Source organism: Pyricularia oryzae, chromosome 6, assembly GCF_000002495.2.
Source record: "Pyricularia oryzae 70-15 chromosome 6, whole genome shotgun sequence".
Classification (NCBI taxonomy): Eukaryota; Fungi; Ascomycota; class Sordariomycetes; order Magnaporthales; family Pyriculariaceae; genus Pyricularia; species Pyricularia oryzae.
In genome coordinates, this window is record NC_017853.1 from 2,363,111 (window position 1) to 2,375,658 (window position 12,548).

Below are 12,548 nucleotides of genomic sequence, written 5' to 3' on the forward strand. Positions count from 1 at the left end.
TACCAGGCGACGAAAAAGTCTCCAGCTTGCTTAGTCGGACCCGGTGTATGGGATAGACAGGACGGTAGCACAGGGCATTCAATACATACTCTCCCGGGAAGGCGGGGAAATGCATTCTTGTTTTTTTTCTACGACTGTCTAGTGTGATGATCCACCCCTCATGGGATGACCCGCTACGTAGACCGCCTATGAACCCTTTGAGCGGCGGTTCAAAGGCAGCGGCAGCAGTGAACTCTTCGATACCAATAACGCCTAACTTGGTGCCAAAGAAACCAATAGTACCGGTATGGCTGGCTTCCAACCAGACTCTTTGTTGCTTGCAGGAACACATTCCTACCCGCACCCCATTCTGATCAGAGACGATGAACCTATCGAGCCCTCAATCAATTCCTGATGCCATACAAGGCATCCACGCCCCAAGTTAGAAAATGTCGAATTGTGACTAAAGATACAACAGGTACAAGAACCAAAATTGCCAGGCTTGCCTGATATCAGGAAGACAGCGGCGGAGATGTTTTTGAAAGTCCACGGGTTTGCATGCGTCGAATCCCGTGTACTCGGAAAGAAAATAAGGCCGAACCAAAGCCATATCTTACTACACATGCCGGTTACTCAATGTCGCCGTCCTTGACCTCGGGCTTGGCCTCGGGGGCAGGTGCAGCAGCAGCAATGGCCGCCTGCTTCTTGCGATTCTTCTCTACCTCGATCAGGAAGTTCTCCTCAATGGCCGCGCATCTCTTAAATGCGCGTTGCCAGCGGTCCACCCAGAGGCGGGCGAGTAGCTTATTGCTTGCAAGCGACGATGCCCTTGCTGCGAGAGCGTGCTCTATAAGCTGAAACAACTCGCGCATCTCTTTGACCTCGGGGCCGTCCTGGTCCTCAGTCATGGAGACATCACCATCCAGGTTTTGCGCCTTGGTCAGGGCCACTTGCCTCACTCGGCCAGTAACCTTGCGGACAGTGTTGAGAACGAGCTCGTAGATGTGATCTTGCGCCAGCCGTGACTCGTCATCCTCTATGGCAGTAACTGCGCCTCGTCCTGCACCAACGGCCCACTCGACAACGACGGCCGGTGTCAGGATGGCGTAATTGAGCAGCTTCTCGACGATGGAAAGGGCCACGCCCTGATGGGCGGACCAGTATGCCATGACGGCCTCGATAACCTGTATCCGTGCAGCAACCGATGCGGCCCCGGCATCAAGAAGTCTGTCCTTGACTCGCTCGATGCATGCAAGCACATGCGACAAGGACTTGCTCCCCACGGCCAGAACTGCTGTCATAAAGACATCGGTGCTGGTGACCAAAGGATCAAGGCCTTGGTCGACCGCACCGTTTTGTATTTCCTCAATCAAGGGCTGGATGGCCTCATCCGGCTCTTTCTTCTTGAGGAGGTTTGCTATCTCACGTCCCTGAGAAGCAAAAGGAACATCTAATAATCAAATGTTAGCCGAGGGTGTGGACTGGTATGGTCTGTCAAGCCCAGGTATTGCAAGTGAAGCTGATGTGCTAAGCAACTGAGCTGTTTCAAAAAACCTACCATCATTCTTGTACTTGAATTCCGGAACGTCTATCTCTTTCTCGGGACCGATCAACGACTTGTACTCGTCCGGCACAGTGTTCTTTATGCGCTGCGCAAAGCTCAGTCGGATCTCCTTGTCCAGAGCACCGACAATGAAAGCCTTGAGAGGATGTAGAGCTGGCAGCTCTACATCGTCAACCCATTCAACCCACTTCCAGGTGAATCCGAAATTGCTCAGATGGTGCGAGAACCAGTCGATGAAGCGGTGATTCAGCTCCAGATCGTGGCGCGGAATGTTGCGGTATATGTGCCTAATTGCCCTTCCAAGACTTGGCGCAATGGCGGCTGGAGCGATCTTGCACGTCTCCGTCAGAACAGAATGATAAAACACCAACTTGTGTTCCGGCCTGGGTAGCTGCAGAATCTGAGAGAATACGGCATCCACCACTACGTCTTCAGGCTTCCAAGTCGACTTGCCCGCCTCCACGTCTCGCAAACGATCAAAAGGCGTAGCACGTTTGACGAAAGTGCCGTTTGAGAAATAACAGTCGAGGTCAATCAAAAACCGCGCCACTACGTTGCGGTTGTAGTGCAGGGTATTGATCGTATCGAGAATGGCGTCACGTATGAGCGAGGCTGCGATGGTCGTGTCAGGGGGTACTGAGGCGACATCCTGTGCAGCGTAGATCGAGATAGAAACCTCAGGGAAGAGCGGTCGGCTGCCCGCGATTATAGTCTCAGGGACCGATATGGTAGGCAGAGGGTGCCTGGGACAGTCGTCCAACTTGGACTGCTGCTCGACCTCCTCTAGGGGCATCTTCCACGCCCGAGGCAGACACTCAAGGCCCCAGCCATTACCCGCCTCAGTCTGGAGCTGTTTCTGCAGCAGACTAAGCAGACTCGGCGATGCCTCCACGTCCTTCTCGCCCGCCTCGGGGCAGTATGGGTCAACCAGCTTCTGCATTGGGTGGTCTTCAGAGGCGATGACGTCGGTCTTGTCCATCAGCTCAGCGGCCTTGTCTATCCACTGGCCAGGCGCCGCAGCCATGATGTATGGAATTGTCAGGAGGATGATCTTGACCAGTTCGATACCAATGGTCTAGTAGATTTAGCAAGAAAAGTCAGTAAATTCTTCCTGAGTGGCGCAATCGCATGCGAAAGCGCAAACTTACATCATCAGAGCTCGCAGTCTGCAGGTCAACTGCGCGGTTGAACAACTCATCCAGTACAGGGAAGATGCCTTCACCCTCAAGGCATGTCTGAAGGCATGCCAGCAGCTTAAGCAGCGCCTTGACATCGCGCCACTCGCCCGCTGTGATGGCTGTTTCCAAGGCCTTGCCCACCCTGGCCAGTAACTCGGCAACAAGCTCAGACTTGAGCGTGTTTGTGACTAGGACAACGGCGGCGACAAATGGGGTTTTGAGTGGTTGCTCGACCACAAGCTGGCACACGAGGTCCAGGAAGCCGTTGCGCACGAACTCGTCGTCATAATTCTCTACGACCAGCCGCGAAACAGAGACGACATCCTCATGCCACTTGCGCGCCGCTGACTCGGCAAGGCCCAGCAGCTGCTTTCGTATCCGGATGAAGGGTGGTGCGTGGGAGCTACCATCGTGTCGTCGACGGCCACCACCGCGATTTCGGCCATAGTCGTCGTCATCTGCAAGTGACAAGGGAGGCATTGTGTCAGTTGAATAAATTTACTGGGTGCGACGTGATCAAGTTGAAAGGATCTGAGCCTCCGGTGACCGGAGTCTTGGACTGACCATTGTACCTGCGCTTCCTTGGGTTGTAGCCTCCGCGACCACCATCACCGCGATATCGACGATCGTAATCGGCCATGTTGGATGCTGATGCAGATGGCGCTAAGCCAACAACTACCGCGGCGCTGCTCCGAGTCGAAACACAATTCACCAGGTCAGTTAGGCGATAGAAGTAAGCCAATCAATATGATGCAATATGCGAAGTTGAGATATGATGAATAAAGGCTTTGGTCCGGCAGGATGACGGAAGCCTTGTGAGATGAAGCAGAAAAGGGTGCTGCTGATGAGTGCCCCGATTGCGTGTGGGCAGAGAAGTACCACCTCGCGGTCCAGTCAATTGAAGCTCGCTCGTAGGCGCGTCAAGAGTTCAGTTTAGCTAAAGCTTGAGTGGGGCTACTCTGCATTTACTTACATAATCCACTCACTCCTGCCAACTAGGCAAGCCAGTTTGCCAGGTACCTCTATGAACCGCTGGTACTTCAGTTTTAGAGAAGCCAATTGTAAATCAGTCACATGTAGAAAAAAGACATACTTCGTAAATTAAGTAGATAGTCTCGGATACCAGCAACACAGTGTCACTTTCACCCCCACTGAGGATTTGGCTGTCGATCTGGATAGTTGCAGAAAGATGAGCAACTGTGACCTCCAATGCAAAGCGCACCACTGAACTCACTAGACCACCTGCATATCCAATTTTAGCAATCATGTAGTTTTTATGAATTCGACTCGACTCCCGCACCACTTCCTCGGAAAGCTACGATGGGAAACAAGATAGAGATACATAATAAATTGATTCACAAGTGATCCCGGTCCACCTTTCGGGACCTTCTCAATGCCTGTAACCACTGCGCCTCTGCGTACCATCTCATTCGGTAGCATCTGAGTCAATAGATTGATCTAGTCATTTCGAGTTTCAAACTGAGCGCATATGACATCCCTTGAACCTTTTGTAGTTCTGTGGCAGAGGCCATAAGACGAGGACCGCGTGCAGATCCTGAAGAACTAGGAAACCCGCCGCTTTTGGCAGTGTGATTGCGCAAACGAAACAAAAACGTGGACAAGCCAGCATCACTCCAGCGGGTCGGTAACAGACAGCTGCTTGCCCGCCAGAGAACAAATCAAATAGCCCTCATCGCGCACAGACTGACTGGAATGCCGGTGCCAAATGTAGCTTGGAGAGAGTAAAGCCATATCAGATCATGCAGAGTGAAATCTAGAGGAGAAAAAGGTTGCAAATCTTGATCTGTTCTTCCAAAAAAAAAACGGCCACCTCGAGCCTCAAGATGTGATGAGGTCTTGGCACCGGGCAAGCACATATCAGCCTGCTATGTTCCACATCCGGAGCCAATACGCAAGTAGACCCCTGAACCAATCCGGATCCCGAACACCACCGACAGTCGAGGGCGCTCGGGCCAAGGCGGCTTCTAGGCCGGCCTGGCACGATTTCGGGTGTATCCCGGCTGTCCGTTCCAACGTTATCGACAATATTCTCTCAGCTGCTAGTGTTGGCGGCTAAAATCACATCAGGACAGCCCGGATCACTGGGGGGTTGTCAGGGCCGTTTGTTGCCGCTAAATCGTAGCCAGGATCCTCTGCGTAATTCCCAAAATCGTGAGATGAGATGTCGTATCGTTTTCAGACCGATGTTACCGATACAATAGAAGCCCTATGAGCTATGGGAGCCCATAGACCGTTCCACCCCCTCAATCTAACCTTGCAAGCATGTCCTCCTTCCGCATAGGCGTAAAGTGATCAATATCCAAGCCTTGGGCCGCCAGTGTAGGCCTCACGTGTGGCGGTACGAGTTGGTGGTTCAGCTGTGGAGCGATCGACAATTCTGGCGCGAGGAAAAGCGAGGGCATTGTTAGCCTGGCATTCATAAGCCGTCTGAAGGGAGAAGAACAGTGTACAACTTACCGTGTCGGTTGAAGTCAAATAGGGGCGGCAAGTCCCGAACCTGACCAGTCTGATGCCTCGAGTCTGGCAATTTTGTTGATGGGTTACGGAGATCGTCAAAGAAAGGATGAACCATGGCGTCGATGGCGCCGAGTCGCTCGGTCGGTGTGTACTCCAAGAGTCGAGCGATCAGGTCAATGGCATTGTTGTCCGCCTTCCTGAGAACCCGGTTGAAAGGGTGAGGCTTAATCTGAGGGAACTTGTGCTCCATGTAGTTGGGGTTCATAGTACGGATTTGCTCCCTAGTCGGCGTTCCCAGAACCTTGATAATCTCCACGAGTTGATCTATACCAGACTCGCCCGGGAACAACGGCTGGCCGAGCATCAGCTCTGCCATAACGCAGCCAGTGGACCAGACGTCTATGGTCGAGCAAACATTCGCCGTTAGCCAAAGACTTCAACATCGCTATTATAATATCAGATTCCGGGCTACGTACCAATCTTGGTGGTATAGTTGGTGGCTCCAAAGATCAGCTCGGGGGCGCGGTAGTATCGTGAGCAAATGTACGACACGTTGGGCTCGTTCTCGACGAGAATCTTGGCACTTCCAAAGTCACACAGCTTCAAAATGCCGGTGGTTGGATCGAGGAGGAGGTTTTGTGGCTTGATATCGCGATGGCAGATTCCCTGAGAATGGATGTAGGCCAGTGCGCGGAATAGCTGGTAGATGTAGAGTTTGACTTCGAGAATCGGCATCGTGGTCTTCATCTTGTTGAAGAACCTCGAAGCGCGATAGACGGTCTCGGGTACAAATTCTTGTACCAGGTTCAAATACACCTCATCTTTCTGTGGGTGGTCAGTATGATGCCATCAGCCTTCATCAGGTGTCGGTACTCACGCGTTCCCCATTGGAGTAGTAAAATGCTTTTAGCTGCACAATGTTCGGATGGCGAACGATCCGCATGATCTGTAGCTCACGATTCTGAAAAAAAAAAAGAAAAAAAAAGAAAGAGGCCTGATTTAGCATCAATTCTTCTCGAGCGGCGTAAGGGATACTCCTGGAGTCAAGCGCACCTTGAACCTCTTGTCCTGCAGAACCCTCTTTATCGCAGCATCTTCGTTCGAGGGTGACAGCTTTGTCTGGAAGACGACGCCAAATGAACCATTGCCAACAATCTTGCATTGCGTGTACTGCAGGTCGCGCGTCTCTCCGGTAATTCCATCTTGCACCTTCTCACGGATGACTTCTAGAGACACAGTATGTTAGATGCGTCTAGATGCACAGGTTTTGAGGGGTTCCTCCTTGGGCGGTAGCAGGCTATACTGACCACCCATCCGTAGGGTATTGAAGGCTGCTGGACGGTTCTGAGACATCGCGGGCAGCCGACTCGATTTTCTCCAACTTCGTTACAGAAAATCCGATTCGGGAGGTTGTCGATCAGGTTCGTCAGGGTCCGCCGTGGTGGGCAACTTGGCCAAGAATATCGGCCTGGTGGAGATGCGCTGGCGACAGGGCAATTGCTGCGCCGTCAAATGTCGATTGGAACAAGACGTGTGGTGAGGCAGCACGATCCGAATTGGTGCCTTTCGCGGGTGTCGCGGGGCGATGTCGCACGTAGAATGACAAATCGATTGGTGTCCGTCGTCTCGTTCAAATCGAGAAAAAAAAACGTAGCGGTTGACAGAAGGAAGATACCGGGATATCAGGACATACGCTGCGGAATAGACCACCGGACAGAAAGACGATTCAATTCAGAGCTGGCGCAATTCGTCTTGTCAGTGGAGACACGAGCAGGGCGTTGGTAGGAAGTATGCAGAATGAGAGCGGCTGGTAAACGGCGGGTATGTTGATGCTCGGTATGTCAAAAGGTGGGTGAGGAATGGGAAAACACGAAGAGATCAGTGTCGCACTGGTCGACAACAGAAAGTGGGAGCAGTGGGTGGTGACGGAGGAGTGGGGAAGCGGAGCAGTTAGAATGAACAGGGAACTTGAAAACGGATCAATAATAAGGTCGTGGTCACTGGGCGATGAAAAAGGGTGGTGTAGGAAAAGGAAAGGTGATGGTGGGGATACAGTAGGGGGGTTCAGGTCACGAAGGGCGGCCAACCATACTCTTTTCACTGTGTACAAGCAGGAACCGCCGCCGCCTTTGGAAAGCCAAACTGCTGCAGCCCAACTTCGACCAGCAAGCAACCCGGCGTTAGTAACAATTCGGCCAACACGTAGCACAACGGTGGTTGACTCAAAAAATCAGTTTGATAGATAAGGTAGGCAGTTAACTGTGGAAAGATGACCATGGATAGAAACGGTGATGTGAATGAAAGGCTTGCTGGTTTGCGATGGTGATCAAAGTGGAAAATGAGGAAATGACCAATTCGTTGTGGCGGTGGCTTTGGAAGATGAAGAGGGGTTCCAATGGGCGACGCTCACTCAACACCTGGCTGGGCGTTGACTGTTGAGCTGAATTGGCGAGAGCTCGGCTGGCTGGGGCCGACCTGACTGACGAGGGTGGGCGGCTGGTAGCGGGCGGGCAGGCAGGTGCAAGGTCTCGTGCTGGGCGCGCGTGTGTACCTTAAGGTGGGTGGGTGGGTGGTGGGCTTCCAGGTGTCGTTAGAGCAGCCAGGGGACCAGGGTCCAGCAGTAGTAACCTAGGCACTCCGTAGCCAGACTCTGACGCACAACATGCGCGGCGCCCGGCAAGGCGACAAGGTCCTCCAATTGGCAAGTGCTACCTACGCTACGACTTGCAGGTAGGTGCTCACAAATGGAAACCGCAACTTGTGGATTGTTGGTCGCTTGCTTGACTGTATCCGCTGGTCGAGGAGCTCTGGGCACCTTTTCCACTTTGCGGTTGCAGTTGACTGCGGGGTCAGGTTGTGTTGTGGTGGGCGGGCAGTGGCTGACGAGGGTTGAGCTGGTTGCGAGTATGCCAGCGCTGCTCCTGGAAACAACCAACACCGTTGCAAAAAACACCAACCCAGCCACAAACGCGGTCGGGATTATTTGTTTCTTTCTTGTTCCCCCCTGGTTTCCTTGCTCTCCCGGTGTATGGCGATTGAGTCTAATCTAGTGTGCCTCGAGCTCGGGGAATTACTTGCGCGTCATTACCCTGAAGAATCAGAGTAGACTAGACGGTGCAAAAAGTCGATCCGTGGCCTGGCTAGGTTGTGTACCACCTGTTTGGATGCGCCAAATAGTGGGTTGCCCAGGGCCGTGGATGACGGGTGCAGACGCGGGGAACATTGGGCATTGGCAGACCAAAGGTGCAAGGGACGTTGTCAATTAGGACAAGTGAGTAAGCTGCCAGGGCATCAGGAGGGGTACCTTCCACTTGGTCAAGGCCAGCTTGGTTCGTATGCTGCGACAATAAACAAATAGGTTGATGTGCAAACTGGTTCAGTGATTGAAGTGAAATGCCGGTAGTTTATGTATACCATGTGTTAAAAAGAAGAAAAGAAAGTAAAATGACTTACCTGCACTGTTATGGGGAATACTGTCGATAGCAGATGGTTTTAGTTGGGTACATAAATTGCCCGATAAAGTGACTGCTTGTCGTTGCCCTTGTCTTGTTCTGTCCTTTTCCTTTTTTGCCTGGTCAGACGCGATTTGGTCGCGACAAACAATAGGGTCGTTTGAGTGCACAGGGGAAAAAAAAGCTGCAGCCCAACGATATTAACGCGTTGGGCAGTTTAGGGAGTTGCGCAACGGTTTCCAAGTAATAAAAACAAACTTAAAAAAATAATAATAAAAAACTCGGGGAATGAGAACTGAAGAGTAGAGGCGGGGCAAGGTCAGGGAGGGTAGCCAGTTTTATTCAACACACACATGCGGCATCAGCCACACGGATTGTAGGGTGCTGCACCTACGTAGATTAGGAGCCTTACTTTAACCTACCTTGGGTTGACTACTGCCTACGGCAAGGTAGGAGAAATAACAATAGCACCAAATGCATGCATCATACCTGAGGAACTTACATGACAACCTGAACAGACGGGGTTCGGTTCAGGTTTAATTGGGCTGGGATGAAAGAAACCTAAGGTACGGTACACCTCAGGGGGTGGGCACTGGTGGGCGGTTGGTGGCATGTCCAAAGTCACGGTACCTGTCCTTAGAGACGCCCGCATTTGTGAAGCGTCCACGCGCGCAAAAGTTTTGATGGTTCGGTTTCGCCGACTGCTTTGCAATCACTGTTTGGGAAGTGCTCAGTGTGTTTGTATGCCTACCTTAACCTACATCAGGTCGAGACCGTGTGGTCTTCTTGCGGCCCGAACGACGATCGCGTCCCGCGATATACGTACGGAGGCACCCTTCCAGCCTCCGTCATAATTCGGCCCAATGACCTCAGTGAGCGGAGCGGTAATTAGCAGGGGATTCCTTCGGGTTTAGGTACCTGTCATTGGCGTCGTTCATTGTTGGAGTTGGCCTCCTACTTACCTCGTTATATGTAAAAACTCGTGCCTTTTTGTTGATTGCCCATTTTGATTCTCATTGAAATTGAGCGGACAAGGTCGGCAGGTCTTGCAACGAAAAAAGAAGAAGAAAACCAACAGCGTTGCATACATGTAGATGCTCGCACGGGTTTACTGCAAGATGATCTACGAAGGATCAACAAGTAAGCCCAAGCCGCATGTACCCTGACCAAAAACAAAATTATTCGTAGCTTTCGGTCAATGAGATCTAAAATTTACGCAGTATGCGATTTGATTAGGCTAGGTTTAATCCCTATTTGTTTTGCCATGTTCATGAAAGGGCCAATGAAATATGTAAGCAATACGCATGGCCAACTTCCCACGTTGGAACAACTTTGGGCAGGAAACGGGCTGCTGTGAGATCAACCGTCTCAAGTTGAAAAAACTCAGGCTTTATCAACTACGAAGCAATTAGTCAATACACGAACAGTTATAGACCTTGAGCTAGTCTGTCTGCCGGAGCAAGGTCACGATGCTGCAGTTGGAGAGAGAGGGAGAGGGAGAGCGGGGGGGGGATCCGAGAAAGAGGGGGCTGGAATGCTAGCAGGCAGTGCCTGTACTTCTTCAGAGGGATGACGTGCCTTTTCCAACAAATCAGAGGCGATTATGCCTGCAGTTCCTTTGGCTGACAAGGCTGGTTCACGGGGGTAGATGGAGAGCTGACCAGGTCCCGCCGATTTGGAGTGGCGCTTGCTGGAGCCTTTTCTGCTCATGTGCCCGATTTTGAGACGTAAAACATTGCGCTAAGGACTCGGCGGCTCGAAGTCAAATCAGTCTCACGCGCCGGGAACAGCACAGGTCAAAAAAGATCTCGCTCGACCCACATTCCCATTTGAGCGTCAGTTCTCCGGCGAGCTGGTGCTGCGGGCGGGGATTGTTGAGAAGCCAACGTCAAACCCCGTTCCGAGGACCGATGCCTTGTCGCGGGAAAGATAAATCAGCCTCATAATGGCTCTTTCTAAAGTGACGATTTCTCTCTTTTGTGCTTCTTTAAACAAACCATGGGTAGTCTACATTGTCACCGATTTTCGGATCGCGGCACCCACCCGCAAACAGCTTAGCTGCAAAACTTCCCCGCATCCGCATGGTGTATGCCCAAGCTCCGTACCAAATATTGGCATTAGGAGAAAGAGAGAAAAAAAAAAAAAAAAAAAAAAAGAGACGAAGAAAAAAGGCCCCTCATCAAAAACGTCAATCTTATGAGGCCTGAGTGCGTTCATTGTGTCGTTTTTTGTCAGTTGAGACCTGACTGTCATGAATACTACGGAGTTCTTCTTAATATTGCAAGCAAACAAATAAACAAAACAAGATCCGAGTCAAGTAAGCTGAACTCCATCCCGTACGGTACTTTTCCTCCTTTTGCTACCACAATTGGAAATTCAACTGCAAGCTGCACACTGTAGCTTTTTGTCGCATTTCACATGCATACCCTGCCTTGCCTGCTTTAGAAACAGATGCTGCCGTGTCCAATCAGACAGCGCCGGTTCACATTGCATCCAATCAAACCTCATGGCAAGCTGCGAGGTTCCTGATGGTGACTTTCTTGCTTTACGGCAAAAGCAGATCCTTGCTCGTCCCATCGCCCTTTTCTTTTATAGTTTCTGCACACGATGGGACTTGAAGTCCCATGATCATTGTTAGACCACGCTAAACAACCTTTGGGCCCCCATCAGAGGTCAGGCTAATTTTTTTCTTTTTCTCTTCGTCTCTCCCTTTCCTCCTCCCATGCAGTACCTTAGACTAACGTCGCCAACAGTCACGCCAACGCTTGGCCTTTTAAGGGTGTACTGTATTACTTACTCTGTATACGGGTATGGGCGGAAACTGAATCCCATGTGGCATTTCGAGTGACGCGTTTGGTGCACAATAAGCAATCCTTGGGCAGCGCATCAGGAGTTTTGATGCTTGTCATGGCAGCAACAACGCGATGCGGCAAACCGCCAAATGGTACCTTGGCAGCCATTTGAGTCCTAGGTACCCATATAGGTTAGGTGAGGTACTCTTCATTGACTGGGCTGAGTCTGAGGGTAGGTCAGCTGCCGATACGTGCATATGGAGTACCTAATTCACCTTCGCTACGTTTAGTACTATTTGACGATTGGGTATTAAGCATTTGGCTGGAAACCCGGCAATCTCCCGGATCGCACGGGCGTGCTCTCCTTTCGAAGAATTACGGGTTTCTACAAAGATTTCTCGTGCGTTTTGGGTTCAGTGAACCCAATTTGCATTCAATGTCACGTGAATGCATTTTAGAAGAAGCTTAAGTATTATTTATTACATATGCTGCCCAAGGAACGTGCTAGCAACGAGGCCATTTCGGCAAGGCTACCCAAGCTACTACTGCGGTAGGTTACCCTTAATAATGTGCGAGCAAGAACCGGCCCAAGTCCAATAGGACGGAGTACATCGTAGATTCTGTATGAAGCAGGCCACTCGGGCGGAAGAGTTCTGAAGCTTGGGCCCATTAACCAATCCTGACGAAACCCACCTTAACCTCCTCCTCATTCGTCTGATCGAAAGATCAGGTAGATTTCCGCAAGGGGGGGGGGGGGGTGCGTGCTACGTCAAGCAAGCAAGCAAGCCAGCCCATCACCCATCACCCATCACCAACCGAGTACATTCCGGTAATGGGCTCCCGCATACTGTCTTCTGTCTACTCATATGCCCGAAAGGCGTCGCAGCCTGGGATGTCGAACAAATGCCTCCCGCAGGCTCTTTATTGGAGGGACTCTCTTTAGCAGGAGGGGATGTGACTGGCTCTCGAGCGGCAAGAGAGGTTTTGCGGGATCCGTTTTGGGCGACTTGCATGCAGCATGGCGATGATGATATGTCGCCACTGTGAGAAAGAGGAAGTGGATTCCTTTTTTTTCTCTCTCTTCCTTGTATACCTAAGCAAGGGA

The 12,548-nt window shown here is 51.3% G+C and overlaps 3 protein-coding genes across 4 annotated transcripts; all 3 read right to left on the reverse strand.

Moving 5' to 3' along the window:
- Window positions 1–102: 102 nt before the first annotated feature.
- On the reverse strand, window positions 103–3,604 carry MGG_12123 (cap binding protein). The gene is made up of 4 exons (XM_003719836.1): window positions 3,286–3,604; window positions 2,692–3,179; window positions 1,538–2,618; window positions 103–1,429 (listed from the first exon to the last, which is right to left on the reverse strand). Exons 1-4 carry the CDS (start codon window positions 3,359–3,361, stop codon window positions 609–611), a joined length of 2,466 nt encoding a protein of 821 aa, XP_003719884.1. The 5' UTR covers window positions 3,362–3,604; the 3' UTR covers window positions 103–608.
- A 356-nt stretch (window positions 3,605–3,960) lies between these two features.
- Window positions 3,961–9,154, reverse strand: MGG_12122 (CMGC/GSK protein kinase). The gene is made up of 6 exons (XM_003719837.1): window positions 6,507–9,154; window positions 6,253–6,425; window positions 6,077–6,160; window positions 5,676–6,024; window positions 5,200–5,598; window positions 3,961–5,119 (listed from the first exon to the last, which is right to left on the reverse strand). Exons 1-6 carry the CDS (start codon window positions 6,550–6,552, stop codon window positions 4,986–4,988), a joined length of 1,185 nt encoding a protein of 394 aa, XP_003719885.1. The 5' UTR covers window positions 6,553–9,154; the 3' UTR covers window positions 3,961–4,985.
- Window positions 9,155–10,851: 1,697 nt separating this feature from the next.
- MGG_17718 lies at window positions 10,852–11,882 on the reverse strand. Of its 2 annotated transcripts, XM_003719839.1 has the most exons (3): window positions 11,699–11,882; window positions 11,449–11,618; window positions 10,852–11,264 (listed from the first exon to the last, which is right to left on the reverse strand). In XM_003719839.1, coding segments are annotated over exons 1-3 (240 nt in total). In that variant the 5' UTR covers window positions 11,701–11,882; the 3' UTR covers window positions 10,852–11,196. The 2 variants fall into 2 exon arrangements, with proteins under 2 accessions (XP_003719887.1, XP_003719886.1); XM_003719838.1 differs by lacking the exon at window positions 11,699–11,882 and having other exon boundaries at window positions 11,449–11,664.
- Window positions 11,883–12,548: the final 666 nt, after the last annotated feature.

Coding starts and splice junctions, on each gene's coding strand:
- MGG_17718 (XM_003719839.1), bottom strand. Junction 11,265..11,448: donor CGCCCATACCCGTATACAGA/GTAAGTAATACA, acceptor TGGGACTTCAAG/TCCCATCGTGTGCAGAAACT.
- MGG_12122 (XM_003719837.1), bottom strand. CDS start 6,552: ATGTCTCAGAACCGTCCAGCAGCCTTCAATACCCTACGGATGGGTG. Junction 6,161..6,252: donor TGCAGGACAAGAGGTTCAAG/GTGCGCTTGACT, acceptor TTTTTTTTTCAG/AATCGTGAGCTACAGATCAT. Junction 5,599..5,675: donor CAACTATACCACCAAGATTG/GTACGTAGCCCG, acceptor GCTCGACCATAG/ACGTCTGGTCCACTGGCTGC.
- MGG_12123 (XM_003719836.1), bottom strand. CDS start 3,361: ATGGCCGATTACGATCGTCGATATCGCGGTGATGGTGGTCGCGGAGGC. Junction 3,180..3,285: donor AAGGAAGCGCAGGTACAATG/GTCAGTCCAAGA, acceptor TGTCACTTGCAG/ATGACGACGACTATGGCCGA. Junction 1,430..1,537: donor ATTCAAGTACAAGAATGATG/GTAGGTTTTTTG, acceptor TTTGATTATTAG/ATGTTCCTTTTGCTTCTCAG.